Source organism: Podarcis liolepis (genome assembly GCF_965112155.1).
Source record: "Podarcis liolepis genome assembly, chromosome: 5".
Classification (NCBI taxonomy): Eukaryota; Metazoa; Chordata; class Lepidosauria; order Squamata; family Lacertidae; genus Podarcis; species Podarcis liolepis.
This window is the reverse complement of record NC_139556.1, coordinates 92,591,907-92,614,295: the sequence shown is the minus strand read 5'-3', so window position 1 is coordinate 92,614,295 and position 22,389 is coordinate 92,591,907. Positions and strand designations below refer to the sequence as shown.

Sequence of the window (22,389 nt, the reverse complement as noted above, 5' to 3'; positions counted from 1 at the left end):
AGCAATAAAACCTTGGATGTAAATACCCCAATCCATCTTGCCATTCTTTCTCTGCATGCAGCGATGCTACTAGTGCGTATCTGGTGAAAACGGCCATTTATTTTTATGGCTTACGAACAAACACCTTTGCTGTCTCATTGCTCACATTGTCCAGATGCAACAGTTCATTAGCAACACTGGAAACCATTCAGAATAGTTTGTTGCTGTGTAGCGTGTTGGACAGGGCAGATGTGAGTAGAGCTGGGAGCCAAGGAGCACAATCTAGTAGTGATGTCCTCCAGCACCTTTGAAATGGACAACAGTTTGGGTCAGACAACACACAAGTGGCATCTACTTTTTAAAAACAAACTGTATAGTCAACCAGAATTGGTGGTGGTGGTTTTCAACAGTTCCGAGAGGCGTTTAGCCTTCCCTCCCCTCCTCGTGGTTCTGAAGAAAATATCTCCCTTCATCCCCAAGCCAACAGGGTGGGCAGCTCATATCATTGCTGCTGCGGGCTTCTGAATGAATAGCAGCCTGGGGTGGGGAAGTGGATTACCGGTATTTATTTACTCATCTTCTTTTTACAGGATTATGGTGCAAGCCTAACTCTTGCATCTACACACCACCATGCTGATTAAATCACAGGGCAGTTACTGACCAGTGGTTTCTAAAGGATGCATGCTACAAAAGAGTGCAATTTTAGCATCATGTGTATTTCATTCATAGAAGGGATCTACTGTCTGTTGAAGGAAACCTAGACTTTGCTCCTTCCAGTAGTAGCCTTAAAGCAACTACTTCTGCTGCCCTGCTGATTTCCGTCCTCTCCTGTGTACCTCACTGTGTTCCCATTAACACCATACCTTTAAAGCACTAGGATACCACAAATCACGGCTTCTCCCAAAGAATTCTGGGCACTGTAGTTTTTTAAGGGGGCTGAGAGACTCCCTATTCCTTGCACAGAGTTACAGTTCTCTCAGAGTTCCCTGTGATCAACTGCTAAACCAATCTGAGAATTGTAGCGCTATGAGGTGAACAGAGGTCTCCTAGCACCTCTCAGCACCCTTTGCAAACTGCATCTCCCATGATTCTTTGGGAGAAAGCCATGACTGTGTAAAGCGGCGTGAAATATACTCAGAGTCGCAAGGTGATTTCATGCTCTTTATTCAGCTCATAGTGGTGAGGAGGAATGAATGAAAGTCCCCTCACAGTATCTGCTTTATATACACTATTTACACAATGGGCTGCACATGATTGGCTAATTCTGGAATTCTACTGTAAGCCAATCAGGTTGTGGATTCACTTCTATCTGGAGCATGATTGGGTGGTTCCTGCCAACCAATCATACTGCTGCATTGTTCTAGGACCAATCAGACTGCTGCATTCTGAATCCTATTGTTCTAGGACTAATCAGACTGCTGCAATTTGGATCCTATTGTTCTAGGACCAATCAGACTGCTGCAGTTTGGATCCTATTCAACTCAGTACATAACACGGCGTCATAGCGCTTTAAATCCATAGTGTGGATGTGGCCAGTGTCGTTTTGCTGCTCTGGTCCTGCTCTTGCGGAGGACAGGATGAAGACGGGTTTCCTCCTCACATACCCACACTCCGGTGTGCAGCATCCTAGGAAATAAGTAGCTGCTTGAAGGAGAAAAAGTGCACACATTGTCCCCTGCCTCCATCTTTCAGGTTCACTTTTAGTGCAAGCTTTGGAACTCATTGACACTTGACGTTATAAGCTGTGTCTTCATGGTAGAGCTACTTGCAGTGGACAATGCAGGATCGCCGCTCAAAGTGACATCCCTGTGCCAACACATCTTCTCCTTTCTTTTAGTAAAACATATCATGTCATTTTCCTGCCAGTGATGTGGAGCAACAAGGCGGAGCGAAAGCATGGGCACATCTGACCAAACTTTACGGAAGCAGGAAGAGAAATTCAACATGGAAAGGGGGGGGGAGCGAGAGAATTGAGCACAGGGATACCATTTTTGGCAGCAGCCCATTGTCAAGTGCCACGCGTAGATCCACTCTTGCAAATCATAGGGTGGTATTCAGCTAAGGTCACACCATGCCTTTAAAGCACTACAATGCCACTTTAAACAGTCATGGCTTCTCTCAAAGAATTCTGGGAGCTGTAGTATTTTGTTAAGGTTGCTGAGAGTTGTTGGATACCCCTATTCCCCTTCCAGAACTACAGTTTCCAGAATCCCTTGTGAAGAGTGATTGATTGTTAAATCACTCTGTAGGCTGTAGCTCTATGAGAGTCTCCTAGCAACTTCCAGCTCTCTTAACAAACTACAGCTCCCAGAATTCTTTGGGGGAAGCCATGACTGTTCAAAAAGGTATCATACTGCTTTGTGTGGTGTGGATATAACTTTAGTCATGTTCATTAATTTCATTGGGTTTACTCTTGAGTAAAACATAGCTGAATACCACCCATAGTATCTGCAGCTTCAAATTTATTCTAGCAGAGCAGTTTTAAAAAGGAGCCTCCCTGTTTCAACAAAGCCTTCTCTTCCTGTAGTTTGAGATATTATATATATATATATATATATATATATATATATATATATATATATATATATATATATATATAGTTTTAAAACCACTTTCCTAAACTTTGGTTTTCTTCTTTCTCATTCAAGACATTGTTGTTATGGCTAGTTGAGAAACTATATCTACATATAAATATTGTTGTTTGAGTTAGTATATATATCCCTCACTTGATATATATATATATTTAAGGGGGGTTTCTAATAGCAGTGCAAGTTTGTAAATATATATATATATATATATTAAGGAATTACATAGCCTCAGGTAGCAACGTAGTGCATGCGAGCTGTATTTAACACCAGCCTAAAAAGCGCACTACTGGTATAATGCATGTCAAAAAGCAACAAATCTTTTAAACGTAACTTTATGCTGTGCATGACTACATCATTAAGATAGCAAAATCAACACACCAAGCTGCGGTTCACTTCCCTTAGGTAACTGAGTTTGAAAGCTATGTCAGCTATATAGTTTGAAAGCTATATAGTCTTAAAATGAGGGGACAGTGCTATGTTGCTTTGGAGTTATAAGAGGCGCATGGATGGTAAGAAACACACCTTGAACCTGTCATTAGCCAGGGAGGTGCCCCCCCCCCCAGGTAGCCATTGGTGAGCCAGCTCCATACTTCTGCGCTCCTCTGAGGATTTACACTAGCCTGCAAATGGACATCTCCCCTCTCCTTTTGCAGGCGGGGTTTGAATCCAAACCCTGCCTGCAAAGGGAAACTGCCAGGCAAGGGCTGGCAATCTGTCGATTACCAGCACTTACAAAGGTGCAGGCAGACCCTACTTTGCCACATCCTTACCTGCCCCATGCCTGAAGTCAGATATGGCATCAGGTGCAGGACAGATGGGCACAGCTTGGCAAAAACAGCTCCACAGGCCAAATGGAGGGGCCTGCCAGGGTGGCGAATGGCCAGGTATTGCAAGTTTTGCTGCCAGACTGGGGGGAGGGGAATGAGTCCCATTTAGGACTCCTCCACCATAGGCACCATCATGCCTTGGGACCAGCTGTGGTCCATTGCTTACAGATTTACTGCTATTCTGCATGGCTCACAAATTGGAGGAGAGACTAAGATGACAGGCTTTAAAGCGCCGAGTCCAAAAGGAGCACTGAGCCAGGAAGAAAGGAGTCAAAAGTGGGATGCAGTCACTGCTAGCAAAGGAGGGCATGCCATTAACCACCACAGGAATCAAGGGGCCTGCAGAAGATATGGGGTTGTTGTGATGGGGATATTGGGGCACAGTTACCTGGAGATATATATTCTTCCCATGCTGGGGCAGAAAGCAGTAGCTGAGGTGGGGATACCAAACCACTAGTGACAGGCTGGGACAGAAAAACACAGAGCCTTGGGCTACAGCCTAATTCTCTGCAAAGGTCTTGCACTCTTTGCTTGCCTCCTTTTACTGCTTTTCCCCCCTCGGCTCAAAACATGGTCACTGTTCTTGCCGAACATGTCAGTAGAACAGCAGCTGCACTTCCAGATGTAGAAAAAACATACCATACTATTCTATTGCACAGACCGCATAGAGTTACCATGTGAGTCATACCACGTAGTGGGGCTGAGAGAACACAAACCCACTCATGTGCTTTAAGACTACCTCTGAGTAGAGGCAGAGGAAGGAGCAGGGCCTCTAGGTCAGAGGATCTCCCAGAATGCAGCAGAGCATCAGGATTCCCACATCCATCAAGTCAGCAAGTCAACAAGAACAAGAGAGCAAGGTTGGCTTGCCCGCCATAAACTGTCATAGTTTTCTTCAGTGGGCTGTAAGGTAAAGGTAAAGGGACCCTTGACCATTAGGTCCAGTCGTGGCCGACTCTGGGGTTGAGGTGCTCATCTTGCTTTATTGGCTGAGGGAGCCGGCATACAGCTTCCGAGTCATATGGCCAGCATGACTAAGCCGCTTCTGGTGAACCAGAGCAGCACACGGAAATGCCGTTTACCTTCCCGCAGGAGTGGTACCTATTTATCTACTTGCATTTTGACGTGCTTTCGAACTGCTAGGTTGGCAGGAGCAAGGACCAAACAACAGGAGCTCACCCCATCGCAGGGATTTGAACCGCCGGCCTTCCGATCGGCAAGTCTAGGGTTTGCAATTTTTAAAATAGTAATAAAGCCTTTATTCTCACTGGCTATTATTGAGGGGTGTGTGTGAGAGGGAACCATGACAGTTAACACAGCTCGAGATGGTGGTGTAGACATGTCTGCCATCGTGGGAGCCCATACATCTACAACAGTCACTTTGACACATATGAAGGCTTGAAGGTACTGCTGGGAAATCGGGTGGATTCCCCACTCTCCTAGCAGGGGTTTGGTCAATATTCTCATCCACCTTGGGTCTGAGGGTGTTAGGTCAAGGGTGTTAAACAATATCTCCTCAGAGGGAATCTGAGCCCTCATCTCAACAGGGATGTGCTGGAAGGATTGTTATCCCATCAGAAGATCCTCAGAGAAAGTGACTTCAGGGAACCAGTTGTATGTGAGCAGAAGGCAGCTCAGGATGCTTTCAAATCTGGGCTTCCCCACCTGGCAATTAAGACATACAAAGTAAGCTGGGACCGTTCTTCCTAGGCCAAATTGCAACACAGGGATGGGATTCCCAGGGGCAGCAGCTGGGGAAGGAAGGGTTAACTGCACCCTCCCTGTCCCTGCTCCCCACCCCTACCCCGAACCACATCCCTGGGCTGCCATTAAGGCTTAGAAGAAAAGATTTGCCTGCACGGTATATGTATGTCTGTCATAGAGGTGGGTGAATGACTGCCAAAGACATTGAACCGTAGAATTTATTTGTGTGCGCACGCTGCAGAGGTGAGAATTGAGGTCACGGTGCTCTTCCTATTCATACTCTCCTTCCAGCCTTTCTCTGCCATAGGAGAAAAAAAAACGTACTAAAGGCCAGCTCCTAGCTCTGCTGACACAAATCCATGGCTCGGTTGTATTTGGAAGACCTTGGCCTTACTATGCTTCCTCTTCCTCCGTTTGCATAATTTCCTCTCTGTGCATCGTGAGTGGGCTGAAGGTTGCATTTTACGTTCGCAGCTTTTAAAAAAATATCTGTACTATTTATCAACTGTAAATTTAGGGAAAATGTTTATAAATATATATTTTTTATATATCAGGTGTAAGGTTAAATAGATGCAACTAAGAGCATACCGGTATATAGTTTTGAACAGAATCTTGTGCTGCCTCTGCTACACGATAGTTTTGAATTTTCAATATCCTGAAACAAGTCTGGGTCTTTTTTTTAATTTTATTTTAAAGCTCAAGTACAATCAATAACAGCTTACGAGTCTGCAGCTCATTTGCATCTTGGTGGGTAATTTATTTCGTGGAGGCACCAATCCTGCAAAGAATTACCAATTATTATTATTTTTTTGAGGGGTCATTTACCAAAGGATCTTATTTCTCATGCAAACCTATATCCTAAAAGCAAACCCATTTTCTAAGTCTGGATCCTTATGTGACCAAAATGGTATCGTGAAGGAGGTGGTAGCAAAAGGCTTGAAGAAACCCCAGATTTGTGGAGGTTTATAAATACTTTAGAAATGGGGGCATGAAAACAGACTATAGAGAAAGGACCTGGGACCTTCTACTTGTGGATTCTCCATACAATGATGGTAGGATAAGAGCTTTTGCTGAAAACATCTGTGTTCCAAATTATAAGAAGTTTAAAGTATGGTCAGAATATAATACTGACTTTCGCAAACTCTATTAGGTTCAAAATTCCTGGAGATAAAGGCAAACACGAGAACGTCTTTGCAGGTTGCGGGGCCTTAAAATATGAAAGATGCCACTGGAAACCAAATAAATGGTTGAATGTTTACATTCACTTCCAAGAGAAATCCAGTCTGAGGAAAACATCTATGTGGTTTAAGGTTAGCCTGCAAATAACAAAACATTTCTGCCTCTAAATACTTAGTGCATTACTAGCCGCATATAATAGTTAAAGAAACAACAGTTTAATGAAGCTTCAAAGTGACGTTTCCGTGCTCTGCTCTTTAATGTAACCTATGCTTTTAACTTGGAACTGTATGGATATTTAGTGTGTTTTATTTATAAGGCTGGTAAGATAAAAAATTTGCAGAGCACCACAGTAAATGTATTTTTGTACGGTAATGGAAGCATGCCTTCCTTTGATTCTTTTTCCACTTATTAAATTGTATTTATTTTCCTGTATTTATAAAATCATGCAATTTTTAAATATGTTCTAAAATAAACTTTGTCTGTGGCTTCAAGTTATTTGTTGCCTGGAGATTTAGAAGGATTTATTTCTGCCAGGGTGAAAGCTATTTCCTCCTCCATACATAAAGTTGTTTTGTTGTGTTAATGGTTAAGAACCAGAGTTGAGTTGCGCTTTTGTTCATCCATTCCCCAAATGCATCCAGGATTTGATGGAAGACGCAAGCAACCCTGTCAAATCATCTGGAAATAGTGAGCACAAAAAAAGTGTGTTTCTGTGTGGAAGAGACAACATAAACCAACACATGCAAAATTGTTTTTTGCTTTTTTAATTTAAAACAGTTGCAACCATCTCATTCACATCCCTTCTTGTGGCAGACAGATTCTCTTCAAACGATGATTAGCATTTCACGCTGACAATTCGGAACAGTCCAAAACTCATCCAAATTGCAAACATTTCCAGGATACAGTAGTTAACCTCAAATGGTGGGGCAGGATTCGTACAGTAATCTGATCCAATGTGAGAAGCAGAAAAGGGAAGGAGTATGTAAGAGATTAAAATTAAAAGGCACAGCCAGTTCCACCATAAATTTGCATAGTCGTTCAATGCCTCAGAAATCAGGAGGGTGGGACCTAGCAAAACTGCCACAAGGATGGAAAACAAAGGATATAAACTGGAGATACAGTTTAAGACAGTTTAAGATAGTTTGCCTTACCGATCTGCAACACAATGGCAGATTCAGATACTTTTAAATACGCCACATCCATAGTTACAACTGCAATGATTGAAGAATGTGCCGCGGCACTTACGGGCCAAACACCACACTCACAGGTGCTGCTGCCATGAAGTGGTGCCTGAAATAGCACTCATCCTGCACCAGATGCAACTTTTCCCATGGGGTCACTTGGGCCCCATACACATAATAGTAAGCCATAGTTGCAAACAAACCATGGTTTACTGTGAACCAACAAGCTGGTACACGCTGCTCAAATACTGCCTGCCCTGCGTCTCCCTTTGCAAACAGACCAGTGTTGGCTTAGCATTATTTGCAAACCAGCCCAGTGTTGATGCCTTGATTTCCTCCATATAAACCTCAACAGGGTGGCAAGAACAAACCTTGGTTTCCTCCCATGACTGGAAAGAGAAAAAACTACAAGTAGCAGTTCACACGTCACGCTAAGCCAGCACTGTAATTTGTGGGACGGACACAATCTGAGCAGCGTTTACCAGCATGGGATTTTAACGCAGCTGACATCAGGCACTCGGGGCATGAACACTAATCTTGTCAGTGCATTAAATGCGGGAAAGTTACCATGAAGCAAGTTATCCATGGAATATTTTTTAAAGGAGAGTCCCTGATGTGCAACAGGAATGAAAGGTTCCACTCGCAGGATTGCCCTCCAGAAAAGATAAATCATGGGGATGTGATTTTCATACATGTGTGCACTTGCGGGATCATTTCAACAAACTGGCTCTTATTTGCCAACAAACAGGATGATGCTAATCAAGGAGACATTTAACCCCATTAACAATGGCTTATTCCAGTGTAACATTTGGTACACAGGTCTCATTTATTAGCACCATACTGTTTGTTGGCAAGGAAGAGCAACTCTCCTCGATTGCATATGATTAACATTGACAAGGAACAAATTGGAGGGAAGAGACCAGCTCCCGTGTCCAATAAAGATTAAGTTTTGATTCTTTGTCACTTGAGTGTTGCCAAATTGGTGTTCAAAATGTGGACATCAGCCATCAGGTTGACCATGGTGAAAACAAATGGAAAATAATACTTTGGGGTTTCTTCCTCGGTTTACAAATCTACAACAAAAGTCAACCGAATTCTAATCCAAGTAAATTATCATCCTCTTTCTCTTAAAAGACAACAACTAACTTTGCAGAAGAATTTGAAATGTGAAGCAGTCTTTTTATCAAACTTAATAGAAGGTGGAAGCAAAGAGGTCCTTATTCCTATTGTATGGCTCCGTACAGGAGCCAATGTGGCTTTTTCATACACAAAGGGTCTTCTTCTGCTGCTCGCATTCATTTCAATGCTGCTCTTGCAGGGAAACATCCCAGCGGATTGCACCTTTTTGGGGAGGGGATAAAATCAATGATGCGATGGAGTAGTGAAAAAAATGCTGTGCTTGCCAACTGCACACAGGAAGAATAGCTGCTAGGGACCCCATTTAGCAGAGAAGACAACTAAGGTGACATCCAAACCATATATTTAATGCCCCCCATTCATACCACTTTAACAGTCACAGCAAGCTATGGTTTTCCCAATAGTGATGTATGGAAGTGAAAGCTGGACTATAAAGAAGGCTGATCGCCGAAGAATTGATGCTTTTGAATTATGGTGCTGGAGGAGACTCTTGAGAGTCCCATGGACTGCAAGAAGATCAAACCTCTCCATTCTGAAGGAAATCAGCCCTGAGTGCTCACTGGAAGGACAGATCCTGAAGCTGAGGCTCCAATACTTTGGCCACCTCATGAGAAGAGAAGACTCCCTGGAAAAGACCCTGATGTTGGGAAAGATGGAGGGCACAAGGAGAAGGGGACGACAGAGGGCAAGATGGTTGGATAGTGTTCGCGAAGCTACCAGCATGAGTTTGACCAAACTGCGGGAGGCAGTGGAAGACAGAAGTGCCTGGCGTGCTCTGGTCCAGGGGGTCACGAAGAGTCGGACACGACTAAACAACTAAACAACAACAACAGTCACAGCTTCTTCATGACTTCTCCGGTAGTTTGTTAAGGGTGCTGAGAGTTGTTTTGAGTCCCTTCACAGAGACACAGTTGCCAACAGACAACAGCTTCCAGCTTTCTTTGGGTGGGGTGTCATGAATGTTAAAGTAGTACAAAAGAGTATAGCATGAGTGTTGACCCAAAACAGATCCCACAGCCAAATTCTCTAAATTTCCCAGAGGGTGAAAAAAAGCCCCATTGTTTATATTTAGCTGGGAGTCTTTAGGCTTTAATCCCAGATTTAAGGGCTGTGCCCTCAGCTGTCCATCACTAATAACCATGTACTTGCCATGCTGAACGAACTGCCCTTTCATCCTAGCTCAAATGCCAATGGACTGAGGAGGAGGTGCTTTTAAAAGCAAAGTCTTGCCTTCATCCTCCAGAGTCATGCGTGTACCTATTTCATTGTCGGCACTCCCCACTTTAGTAATTACACAGCAATAAGCTACATTGGGTTGGCCCACAACCTTTATGCGCACAGGCCCGGATGTAAAATGATGGAACCATCCACCGAAATCCTCTCTCTGCAAGCTCTGTTCAATGAATTTAAGCTGTGATCTTCGAATGAAGGGTGGTACACAAATTTAATAATAATCATCTGTGCTTTTGATCCCATTTCATTTCAACAGGGCTCATGAGGAAGACCTGGTAGGTTGCATCCAGAGTTTATCTGCATCCAAGATTCAAATTCCACCAAGATATACAAGCCTATTTACTGACCCCAAACATAGCCTGTGTGAGGGAGAAGTTGAGGACTTGGAGGAAAACGCAGCTCCCCCCTCAAACCCCACCCTCATATCTCAACTACCATTGAATGCTGTTCTGTCAAGTTTTTCTACCCTGCTTTTTTAAATTGTCTCGTGCACATGCACACAAATATGTGTGGAGCTTTGTGCTAAGCAAAGCTACAGGGAACCAGGCAGAGGGCCTTCTCGGTAGTGGCGCCCGCCCTGTGGAACGCCCTCCCACGAGATGTCAAAGCGATAAACAACTACCTGACATTCAGAAGACATCTTAAGGCAGCCCTGTTCAGGGAAGTTTTTAACGTGTGATATTTTAGTGTATTTTTGGTTTCTATGGAAGCCACCCAGAGTGGCTGGGGAGGCCCAGCCAGATGGGCGGGGTATAAATTATTATTATTATTATTATTATTATTATTATTATTATTTTTATTATGAACATTCCAGAAGAATGGCAGGGAGCAGATGTTTGATAGTAAAGAGCCAGATAATACCTTAAGCACCAATGCCTGAGCTTCTCGGCCAGGGGTCAGCAAACTTTTTCAGCAGGGGGCCGGTCCACTGTCCCTCAGACCTTGTGGGGGGCCGGACTATATTTTGAAGGGGGGGGATGAATGAATTCCTATGCCCCACAAATAACCCAGAGATGCATTTTAAATAAAAGCACACATTCTACTCATGTAAAAATGCACTGATTCTCGGACCGTCTGCGGGCCGCATTGAGAAGGCGATTGGGCCGCATCCAGCCCCTGGGCCTTAGTTTGCCTACCCATGTTCTTGGCTGTTGTTCTTTGGGTTTGGATACTGTGCTTTGCATGCATTCATCTCTCACTCTCATATATAAATATTCAGAGAGAGAGAGAGAAGGCTATTTTACATCAGAGTCTCTATACAGGCAGATAGCTTAACAAGTTTGCTTCTGGGAAATTGGCTCCCAGATTCAAGAAGGAACACACTGAGAGTTCCCATTATTTACACTTAGATACAGGATGCTGGCATAGCAGATCTCGCCTGCTTTGAACTAGCCCTTATACGTCCACAAGGTGGAGGAAAGACCACTTTGCTGAATTTTCGCAGGCACAGGAGACCTTGTTTAAATAAGCACATCGTGACAAATCCAGACTCTGCAGAAATCATCAGAATTAGACAAATATTCCCCCAGTGACACATTCTAAGGTAACAGCAAACAACAGCAGATCAGCCAGCAAATTTTGTGGTACATTCATAGTGACTTGAGAAGCTGTAATTGAAGGTAGCCTGGGACTAGGTTGCGAGACAGATCAGCCTTCTAACATGCCTGTAGCAGTGCTGTAAATAAAGCAAAGTGGTGATGGTAGACTAGGCCCCAAGATATAGGCTTTGGATTCACCACTCGCAGTGTTGCTGGGCTCGAAAGCCTCTTTCTGCCTTTTGTGGCTGTTGATTTGTAGAATCTAACCTGAGATACAAGGTCTTAAGCTGCATCACATTTGCCTCAAATGATGCTGGCTCCAAGCATAAATAGCCGCAACACCGATCTTTCCATAAAGAAACTCTGTGTATGTGCATGTATACACACGCACACACACACACCCCAACACACACACACTGTAATGTCTCCTGAACTTCTGCGCAAGTAGTATGTCATTTACTGAAGATTTATACTTGATACAGGTTTGTCTGCTGTTTTCTATGGTAACAGCTGCATTGGCTTGACCCAAATCAGCAGGCACCGCTTTATTTGCCATTGCAAATTCCCTAACAATCCAGCAGTTCAACAAAGGCAAAAAAGTAATAAAAAAGAACTTACCAGGCCCATGAGTTCACACAATGAATTGAAACAAACAAACAAAAATACACACACCCCTTTTACACTTGCAAACCCATCAAATAGTACAGTGAAAATAGTGTGAAACTGAAAAGAAGACATTGGAGGTAGTGGGGAGGTTTTTTAGAAAGGGAGACGTGGCTCCTTTGCAAACTGCTGACAAGTCAATATGATGGTTTTAAAATGGGGGGGGGATCAATCCATCAGCAGGCTATTTCATGGGAAGAAATTTTAAATAATTAAACAAGCTATGCCAGAGGAAAAGGGCTGTCTGCATATTTGCTAGACACGGTTCCTCTAGGGAGCGTCATTGCCAGGGAAAGTTATATATTTTAGCTTCTCCATAAAGGGTCCCTATCTTTAAAATATTTTTTGTGGGGAATACTAGAGCGGCATAGAAGTGGAAGGAAAATCAAAGCAGACTGACTTCGGGTCCGGTACATTTTACGGCCCTGATGAGGTCTTCTTCTGTGGTAAAGGATTCCCAACCGATCCACAAACATTTGCATGTCCTCACCATGTGACTCTCCCCCATCCTGTCGCCCTAGCAACTCTAGTTCCTTTGGTTGCCAGGGAAGGGGAAGAAGGTGGGGCAAGAGCTAGTCACAAGGTGAGCCCTTGTAAACGTTACGAAGCAGGATGGGAATACTTGTCATGGGGACCCATAGAGTGGATTCCCTTTACAGTAGATGCAAAAGCATGAATAACCGAGGAGGAAGAACAGCCAAGCTGCAGTTTGCTGATCCACAGCCCTACACGAACCCTGAGGACTACACAGAGCTTTTGCATGTGTGAGCATTTATCTCACAATGGGAGAAGCAGACTCACGCACAGACACAAATGTGCATACCGATCCACTGAAATGGGTGAAATGAGCCCTTTCTTATAAAGCGAGTTCTCAAACCATCAGCAATTGCTAGGTCAAGGCATAGAAATGGAAGGTATGTTTTGAAGCCACCCAAAGCACCTTTTTAAAAAATAAATAAAAATGAACACTTAGATTTTTTTGTTTGTTTGGCCAAACTGCAAGCTCCCTTGGCTGCAGTTATTAACCTTGATTTCACACGCTGACATCTGCAACATATTCCGGGCCGTTACATCCCGGAATAACACAGTGCTATTCAAAAAAGGAAAAGGAAAAAAGGAAATCTAACCATGGAGATACAACAGAGATCACAACTAAGCCACTTTTTCAGGCTGGCAAACAGATCTTCCACTAAACATTCCCTTCAGGGTGGTGGTAAACTCCCCAGTCAAAGGCAGTGGCTTGGCTACCATCACTGATTCCGTAACAGTTGTTGAGGGTCGAAACTGACTTGTGAGGCAAGAAGGTGGGTGTTTCAGAGTTTGAGAGCAGTCTCGTGTTCTCCAGTTGCTTGCTGCAATCTCGGCTAGTGATCAGAACAGCCTTGAGGTCGCCACAAAGTGTATACATTTTTTTTTTTTCAAAATCCTAGAACACACTGTAACCCAACAGAAATTCCTCCACTACAGTGTTAAGAAGGCATCAAATGACTGATCCTGATTTTAAGCTATAAATAGTACCCAAATGTTTTCCTTTTTGCTCCTTTTGGCAGTCCAAAGGCTTTGCTTGTTTGAAACGACTTTTTGGCAGAATAAAAAGGCTTATGGCTTCTTAAGGCCAAGGGGCGTTTACTAAGGCCTAACTTGGTATCCTGCGGTAAAAGTAAATATACCCCAACTCCCTGGGTGGTCGCTCAGAGGCACAGACTTTGAGGTCATTGTAGATCACCCACCTGAAACAAAAGAGATGGGAGAAAAAATGAAAAAGGCAATGAGTGTATTGAGACATCAGGCTTAATGCCCAATCCTGGGGGGCTCCACGTAGGTCAGAATCCTACCCTTACCCAGCATCCTTTTGTCTGGATTATTAGCCTGGAGAGTTCTCAAAGAGCAAAGGAATTTACTGCCCAATCTGGATACCTCTTGGTCTTTTAAATATCATTTGCTGAAAATCTTAGGATTCTTTTTCTGCTGTAAACTGGGGGTTGCAGACTGCGTCCAGGGATCTGCTGGCACGTGCTGTATTTCATGGGCAGGATTAAAGGCACGTTCAGATTGGAGTCCATGTCAGCATTTGGACAGAAGCAATAAGCATGGGCCCAACATCAAGGCAGGTGAATCTTGCCAGAAAGGACAGAATGTGAGGGGGAATAGTAGAGCTTAGGAGACAAGAGCATGATTGGATTGAGGCAGGTGGAAAGGAGGAGAAAGAGATCAGGTCCAGCAATGTGAACTTGGAAGCCTGCCCTAGTCCTTTCAGTGGAATTTGCTTCCACGACAAAGTGGTTAGGACCAAAGTGCCAAGCTCACTTTGAGCTTTGTTCAAACCTGGTAGTTTTACTAATTTTATATTATCTAACAGTTCCACCTACTCACCTTCCCTCCTTTTTGAGATGACAAACATAATGGCCACTCATTGTAGATGTTCCCATGTGACTGATGAACCCAAAAAGTTCATATCCTGTGCAAGGAAAATACCAAATATGAGAAGCAGGGATGTGAAGAGATATCCTTAGCAAGCCAAGTCCAGCAGTCGCATCATGCAAGCATCATGTTAGTTATCCATTCGTTCACTGGTCATATTTTGAACCTTCCCCTCCCTCAGGGGATACAGGAGGGCATACTATGCTTGTCTGTTTCCCCCCACCCAAGAAATCCATTTTTAAATGAAACAGACATCTGGAAAATAGCACGGAACATGCATGTAGATAGTCTCTCATGTTCTTCTCTTGATGTAAACACACACCCGGAAGTAAAAACCGGGAATGGTCTCTCTGTCCCCTCTACAACCCATGCTTGTGCAGAGAAACATACTGTAATGTAATGGGGCTGGCGTAGCAACTGTTATATGAGATTATCTACCATGTGTTTTGATACTTTGTCGTGCACAAAGAGGAGCCATAGCACAATCTCAACCACACCTAATCTTCCCTGTATTATAGATGGGATTAATGGGATTTTGAATTAATGAGAAATTGTTCAAATGTTTGATATTATATTTTATAGCTTGTTTTTTTTGGAATATATTTTAAACTGATAGAACTTGCAACATTGGCGTTATCACCACTGCGCTCCAACCAAATAATTATTATGATGCCCCAAAATACACTTTCATATTCCGATTATACGATATACAATATCTTTATTGTCATTGTCCCATGCAGGACAATGAAATTGAAAAACTACATAAAACTACATAAAAACTACATAAAACATTCAAAAACCCCTAAAAACTCTGAAACCCCATTTTAAAATACACTATACTATAGAGACCCCTTATGCTGCATTTAGAACCAGAATTGCTTTTGCGTAGAAACTGTTTCTCAGGCGGCTAGTCCTGGCCTGTATAACCCTATACCTTCTTCCAGAAGGCAGAAGCTGAAAGAGATCATTTCCGGGGTGCGTACTACCCTGTACTATCTCTGCCGCTTTCTTATGGCACCTGGCAGCATAGATTTGATCTAAGGTGGGAAGAGTGCACCCAATTATTCTCTCTGCAGTCTTTACAACCCTGGAAAACATTGTGTTTTTTCCCTGGCCGTGCAGCTCCCAAACCACACACACAGATCATAAGTTAATACGCTCTCCACAGTGCAATGGTAAAATGCCATCAACAGGTCCTTTGAGAGATTGTTTTTCCGGAGGATTCTCAGAAAATATAACCTCTGCTGTGCTCTCTTCACCAGGTCTTTGCTGTTTTCTCCCCAGGTTAGGTCATCTCTCAACTCCATTCCCAGAAATCGAAACACCGAGACCTGTTATTCACATGGCCCCGCAAAAACCTTGTGAGAAACAGAGTCAAGCACTATTTGCTACTTCCAGGCTTTCTAAGGTGACTGTGGTCTACTTCTTTCTGCTCAGTACTCTTCAGCTGCTGTCCAACAGCGCCATCCTGTGGCTGGTTTTAGATTTCCCCCCTGCAAGGATCATATTGTCACCATCAAGGTAAAAAAGGAAGCAGATTATCTTTTGTTACAGCCAGATATAAAAGTGAGGAGAAAACGTGAGTCTAAATGTGTCCAAGCAGCACAGAGAAATGTCTGCCCCCTCTGGGCATCTGTATCAAAAGCTGCTTCAAATCAATAGTCCACACAGCTTGCACTATCTAGTCTAACTAGGGCTATGGGATCTTAAGACAAAGGCAGCCTTGCCACCAGAGGCACTTTAATGAGAGTTGCCAGGGGCTAAACCTGAGGACTGCTGCACACCAAAGATTTTTTTCTCACATTACACAGTAACAAGCCCAGGTTTGCCATCAAGCATACATTCAACAGGGGGCCTGCAGTGAATCCTGGCTCCTTAATGAGCGCATCATTACAACGAATATTGTACCTTTGCAGGTGTGCTTATGAAAATGTTTCTTCCCATTCCCTTTTTGCATCAGGAAGAGGTCTGTAGAAATCAAAAGCCAACTTGCTGATTTAGGGTTTTTAGTTTGCCATAATTAGAATTCTTAAAAAAGACTAAATATGACTTTTCTGCATTATTTTTGGTATTATTCAAGCAACACAAAATAACCCCATTTGTCAAATAAAATAGACAAATGAACCTATCCTTCCTTGCTGACTTTTACAAGGTTGGACAAAACTTAGCCGTTCTGACAAGCATTTCAGGGTATCTGGAGAGGGTTTGGGGTTTTAATACTGCTACTGTTGATCTTTAGCCATTCAGTTCGTGTTGGCAGTTTCAGTGAACTGATTTTGGTATTTGTCATTTTAAGACGGACTGATAATTGTACGTTTTGTACATGGTTGTATATCACCATTTCCGTTGATAGTGGAGAAACGATTCATAGCTGCAGCAAATACATTTGGGAAAAGGGAATAAGATATGAACAACCAAAGCAAAGTGTCTATGGGAAACTTACGCCCAGAGCCGTCTTTGATCCTGGGTCCTTCTGGATCAGATTCTGCAAGGATGTTGGCATTCACATGGTTCTCTAGGTCCATGGTTTCAGAAGTCGTTTCGTTCTCCTCCTCTGGCTCTGGGTGACTGAAGATCCAGTCTAATGCATGCTCCAGGTTATTATTCTGCCAACCAATAGGAAGATAAAATAGCCAAAAGCCATCAGCATCAGTACAACCATTGTGGTTTGGGTGCCTTTTCCCAAAAATAAAAAACCTGTTGATGCATTGTTCCCTTTGCATGGGAAACACAAACAAAAGGTGGAGGGACAAAACCTGCTGCAAATGGAAATATTCCCACTGCAGCAGAGAGGCTTCTTCATCTTTACGTGTCTGAAGCTCACTGAGTTGATTTAAGCACCATGGACAGCGACAACCTCAACAGAGTCTCCTTCAGTTCAGCAAAGCAGCTGTATTAGGCTGTGCAATGTGGTTGCCATAATCCCGTATTTGCTCCTATGTCATGTTTAACTTCCACCCACATAGTCTGGACAGATTGTGTTGGTCTGGTACCAAACTAAGGGTACCCTCCCCTAGCTGGACAAGTAATCCTCTATCTTAACTAACGGGAAGAGCAAGTGTTACAAATATTATGATGCCAGGGAGGGCAACAAATGAATGGAGCCTTCAGGCTGCTGCTGCTGCAGCAGTAATAAAAAATGCAAGCTAACTTAATTCAGCATCAGCTTTTGCAAGCTACAGTCTACCTTATCTGTGTCATTCATCTAATTATGTCAGCTCATGCCCATCAATCTCAGGCCCAAATAACTTTGTCCTTACGTTTCTATAAGCCTCTTATTCAGTTCACTGTTACTCAAACTGCACATTTCTGAATTTTCCGCTCCAGCTCTTTCCCATCCTCACCAGGTGAGAATGCCTTTTGCGTCAACCTGCTGGCTAGTGTACTAACTTTTAGCATGAGTTCCAGGGAACCCGGAGACTGGGGCTCCTCAGTGAGGAGTCGCCACAAGACGAGCATCTCTGAAAGCATCCGTTGCAACAAAGAATGACAGGGTACCAGGTTGAGGAAGGCTGTGCTATAGAAATAATAAATAGGCACCTCAAACAGAGAAGTTCTGAGTATTGGTCAAAGAGTTGCCTTCTCTTTAAAAGTCTCAAGCCAGTCTTCCTAAAGCTGCTTCCCAACCCTCAATAAGCTATTGGCAAAGAAGATTTTGCAGCCAAGATTTTCCCCTGACCAGTACCTATGAACAGGATGCCGCCTAAACTTAGTTCCCCAAAGGAAAAGTAGTGCAAGGTCTTCCTTTGTCAAATGTCCTGCTGCCACTGCTAATGGCAGAAAAAGGGCCTGTTCTGCTTTGGATAATGACATTAATTTACCATACCAGCTTTTGAAAGTCATATTTGATGAGGAAGTGGAGGACGTCTGCATCTGGGCTAAAAATAGACCCCGAATAATTTGCCGGACGACTCACTGTTGCCCGTAGTGCATGGAAAGCTATATTCCGCTGAAAGCCCATAGAGGTAATGATGGCAACCATTTCTTCTGGGGGCTGGTTATCCAGCCCAACAACTGCTGCTCCACCTGCCCCAGGAAAAGTGGCTCCTCCGTAACCAGGGATGGCTAAGGGCTCTGCAAAATCTGGAACATAAGCGGCAAATATTTAAATCTCTGCAAACAAATTGGGCGCCTATTCCTAAACCAGGAGAAGCTGAGTTCCAGCAACAACAAGAGAGGGTTGTTCCTTTTATGCCTTGCTTGTGGGCTCCATGGGGAGGAAGCAGAAACTTTGAACTAGGTGGATGTTTGGGACTGATCAAGCAGGCCTCCACTTATGTTCATACAGATGTATTTGCAAGGCAGGAAGCAAATGACTAGATACCCGCAAAGTCCATCCCACACCCATGATTCTGCAATGATAGGCTAATCTAGGATGGAACTGTGAAGGAAGCTGGTGAGGCTGTCTGTGGATTGCTTCCAATTTAAAGGAATACAAAACAACAAACCCCTGTGTTGCACACTTAACACAACAAACAATATCAGTGAATACAGACACGAAGACCAGTATACTAGATAGCACTGCAATTCTGTGTGAAGTTTATATATACAAATTTATATATACAAGTGAATACAGACACGAAGGCCAGTATACTAGATAACACTGCAATTCTGTGTGAAGTTTATATAGTTTTCATGTACACAGGTCATTGTTTCATATTTGAATTCTTTCGCAGTTGTGCTGAAGAAGATTCCAGCGAAACAGTCAGATTATCCGGGATCACTGTCCTCCATTGTTATTCACTTACTACTTCGGCACCATGAACGCCTAAAAAAGTTTTACCGCTTAGCCCACAGGATAGTATCTATTACTTTGTTTCAACTATAGATTTATTATACTTCTACAAACTTTCAAAGATTGACAGACGTGTGTTCATTTGATTTCAAATATATTATATTTACAAGTGTACACATTTTGTTTTTGTTGTACTAAATCATGTATATCATGCAATAAGAATTACTGTGTTATCCAATTAAAAGGAAGCATAGAGAGCACAGAACTGTCCTAGCGGGCATGGCGATGTCTATTGCAGACATATGCGCACCCAATCAGATTACAGACCTGGTTCTTCCATGTGGGCAATGATCCAGTTGAAAGCCACCTCAGCACCCATGTTGCCTGTATAGTAGACAGCCTTACGGCATGCTTCCAGTGGAAAACCCATCTCGGCTAGCTGCATCACTGAGGATTCATCAATATCTGGAGCTGAGAGAGAGAGAGAGGACATACCCAATGTGAGAAGCTGTCAAACAAAACAAGAGCAAAGCAAAACACCATCCTATCCCATCAATGGACAGGGCTTTGTGTTTCAACAGTGGCACAAAATGTGCAGTTTTCATAGAATTGAGAACCTACAATTTGCTGCCTGTTTCGAAACCTTTCTGGCCCTCATAATTGTAATAAAAAGGTTGAGGCAGCATCTGTTGGAAACTCCAACTATCCAGTAAAAAGAGAAAGACGGTTAACTTTACAGCTCTATATCCCTTCCCATGGCTGCCACCATCCTTACTCTCACCTCTAATATTAATCACTCATCTTTTTTCCATTTCTGAGCCCGGTCCTGATTTTGAGGTTTCCAAATGCTGAAAATGCCTTTTAATTCTCACACACTTTGCATGCTTAGCAGATCTGCTCTCCTGTTAATTTATTCAAATTGTAACGTTCAGGCTTTAAAAAAAAAAATCTTGTCCAGAACTCACAACCCAAGCATTAGCGTGCATGGAATGTGCACACATTAGTGTGCATGGAATGTCACATTCAATTTTATACTTGCTAAGACCAGCAGACAACTGAACATCTGTGCAACTTTCTACAATGATCTTGCATTTACACAGGCTCAGTTTCGCTCTAAAGAATAACACAGCATAAATCACTCGGAGAAATATGGACACGCACTACTGAGATGCAAGCACATAAATGGTTATGAGAGCCCACAAAGATCAGTTGAGGCATTTGATATTCCCTATGCTGAGTCAAAGGAACATTTCAGAGGCATAGCAACGCTAGCTTCCCAGGTTTTTCTGTACCACAGCTACTCCAAATTTTAAGGTTTACTCACATACATTACTGGAGCCTCAGCAACAGATTTTCAACGAAGGTTTTGCAAAAGGGTGAGCTGAAGGCAATAGCTTCAGTCAATTTAAGCTCAGACAGGATTGCCAATGTTATGGTTCATCGTCCACAGGAATCCGCAATTCCATTGTGGGATGTATGTGTGTAAGGCAGAATGCAAAGTGAGGGCAACTTCCAATAGTCTTGGAACCATAATCTATTGCACAGCTGGAAGCAGACATTTCTTAGGACACTCTGGCCCTTAGCACTAAAAGCCAGCCACTTGAGCAAATTGGCATAGGGAATACAGAATGAAGACCATAATATTAGCTTCAGGTGAGCCATTAACTCTCATGCAAACAGCCCCAATATTCCAGGTGCAACAGCAGTGCTCTGTCTACTAGACAGCTAAGGCTGGAAGTCTTCAAATTAACGCAGCGCGAGGGACCTCTAGTCCAAAGAACATTCCCATCTCACCTCTGGGCCTCTCCCCAGTCGACCCTGCCCACTTCCTCAGTCCCACAATGCTTTTCGCAACCCTTTGGTGTTAGGTTTAATGTTTTATATTTCTACTTGCTGGGTTATGTTGGCATTGGGCATCCCGGTTGTGGTGTGCCCCTCTCCAGAGAGGCTCACCTTGAATGTTCCTTGTGGTTATTTTCACACGATGTAAAGTTTTTTTTTTTTAATTCTCAGGACTTTTTTTAAAAAACCTGCAACATTTATGTTTTGAATCACTGCTTGAATAATGTTATTGGGCAGCCTATATAAAATACCAAAAATCAACAAAAAAAATTTTAACAATCAATTATGCAATTCTCCCACCACCATATTCAGGCACATTCCAAGGTGATTTGATTCAATTCAATGGGGATTTGTTAAAAAGCTAAACCTGCTCTTCTTTATTCCCATCTGACAAACTGGGCCTTGGGGTCAAAAGATGTTCGTTTGCAGAAAAAGAAAAGATGTCTCTCAATGGCCAAATGGAATCTCCAGTACCCTCTGAATACTAGGAAGCCAGAACAAACAACGAGGGAGAGCTCTTGTCATCGTGCCCTACTTTGTAGGCTTTCCAGAAGTATTTGGCTGGCTACAGTTGGAAGCAAAAGACTGTTTTGTGGGTTCAATCCAACAAGGCTATTCCAATGACAATACATAAATCTGATGCTCCGTCCAATGTGGGAGCAAAGAATTATGCCAAAGAAAATTAGCATACCCATGCCTTGAACCAATTGTGAGGGAGTAAAGATGAAGACGATTCCAACACAGGAGAACAGTCCCTGATGTCTCCCTGGTACTTTTCACATCTTCCACCAAATAATCAAGCAAACATTAAGAATAGGTTGGAAGACATTCAAAACAATGGCGCAATTAAAAGCCCAAAGAGAAGAGCTTCCATGCATCTCTCTACAGACAGAGAGCCCCTGTGCAGCAGCAAATAAGTTCACTAAAACAGCCTTAAAAATAAAATAAAGCCAACATAATGAAATGAAATACATACGCTCCATGAAATGGTTCGTCATGCCATCTGAAAGTGAAGAAGGCAAAGTGAGGGAGTGTGCATTGGGATGGCGAGAGAGAGGAAGCTGGCCAGTTCTGCGTTGGGTGCAAACACTAGATCCCATCACTGCTATAAAGTCAAGGCCTTGTTTGGACATTAGATGTGCTTGTTTCCATAAGACTAGGGCTTCAGATCTGGTCATGGGGATCTGTGCCCTTGGCCTAACCAATATGCTCAGCCCACCTTCCCCTGCTTCTTTGCATAGGTGTGTACACACACCTGCAGGCTGACCACATCTATGCATCTCCTCTAAATCAGGTCCTCAATCTTCTATGTACTTTGTGGCCCACCAGAACTACCCCAATGCCTATGCTTGAGTAGACTTC

At 43.2% G+C, this 22,389-nt stretch overlaps 1 protein-coding gene across 2 annotated transcripts in view; it reads right to left on the bottom strand.

Moving 5' to 3' along the window:
- Positions 1–7,025: 7,025 nt before the first annotated feature.
- USP13 (ubiquitin specific peptidase 13) overlaps positions 7,026–22,389 on the bottom strand; it is a 77,550-nt gene continuing 62,186 nt past the window's right edge. The window contains exons 16-22 of one of the 2 annotated variants that reach the window (XM_083504028.1): positions 22,004–22,030; positions 19,513–19,656; positions 18,367–18,533; positions 16,894–17,056; positions 14,403–14,487; positions 10,636–13,759; positions 7,026–10,360 (exon numbers count right to left, since the gene is read on the bottom strand). In XM_083504028.1, the coding sequence (XP_083360154.1) occupies positions 13,666–13,759; positions 14,403–14,487; positions 16,894–17,056; positions 18,367–18,533; positions 19,513–19,656; positions 22,004–22,030 (680 nt within the window). In that variant the 3' untranslated portion in view covers positions 7,026–10,360; positions 10,636–13,665. The remainder of the gene's footprint in view (positions 10,361–10,635; positions 13,760–14,402; positions 14,488–16,893; positions 17,057–18,366; positions 18,534–19,512; positions 19,657–22,003; positions 22,031–22,389) is intronic. The other variant, XM_083504029.1, reaches the window with a different exon arrangement.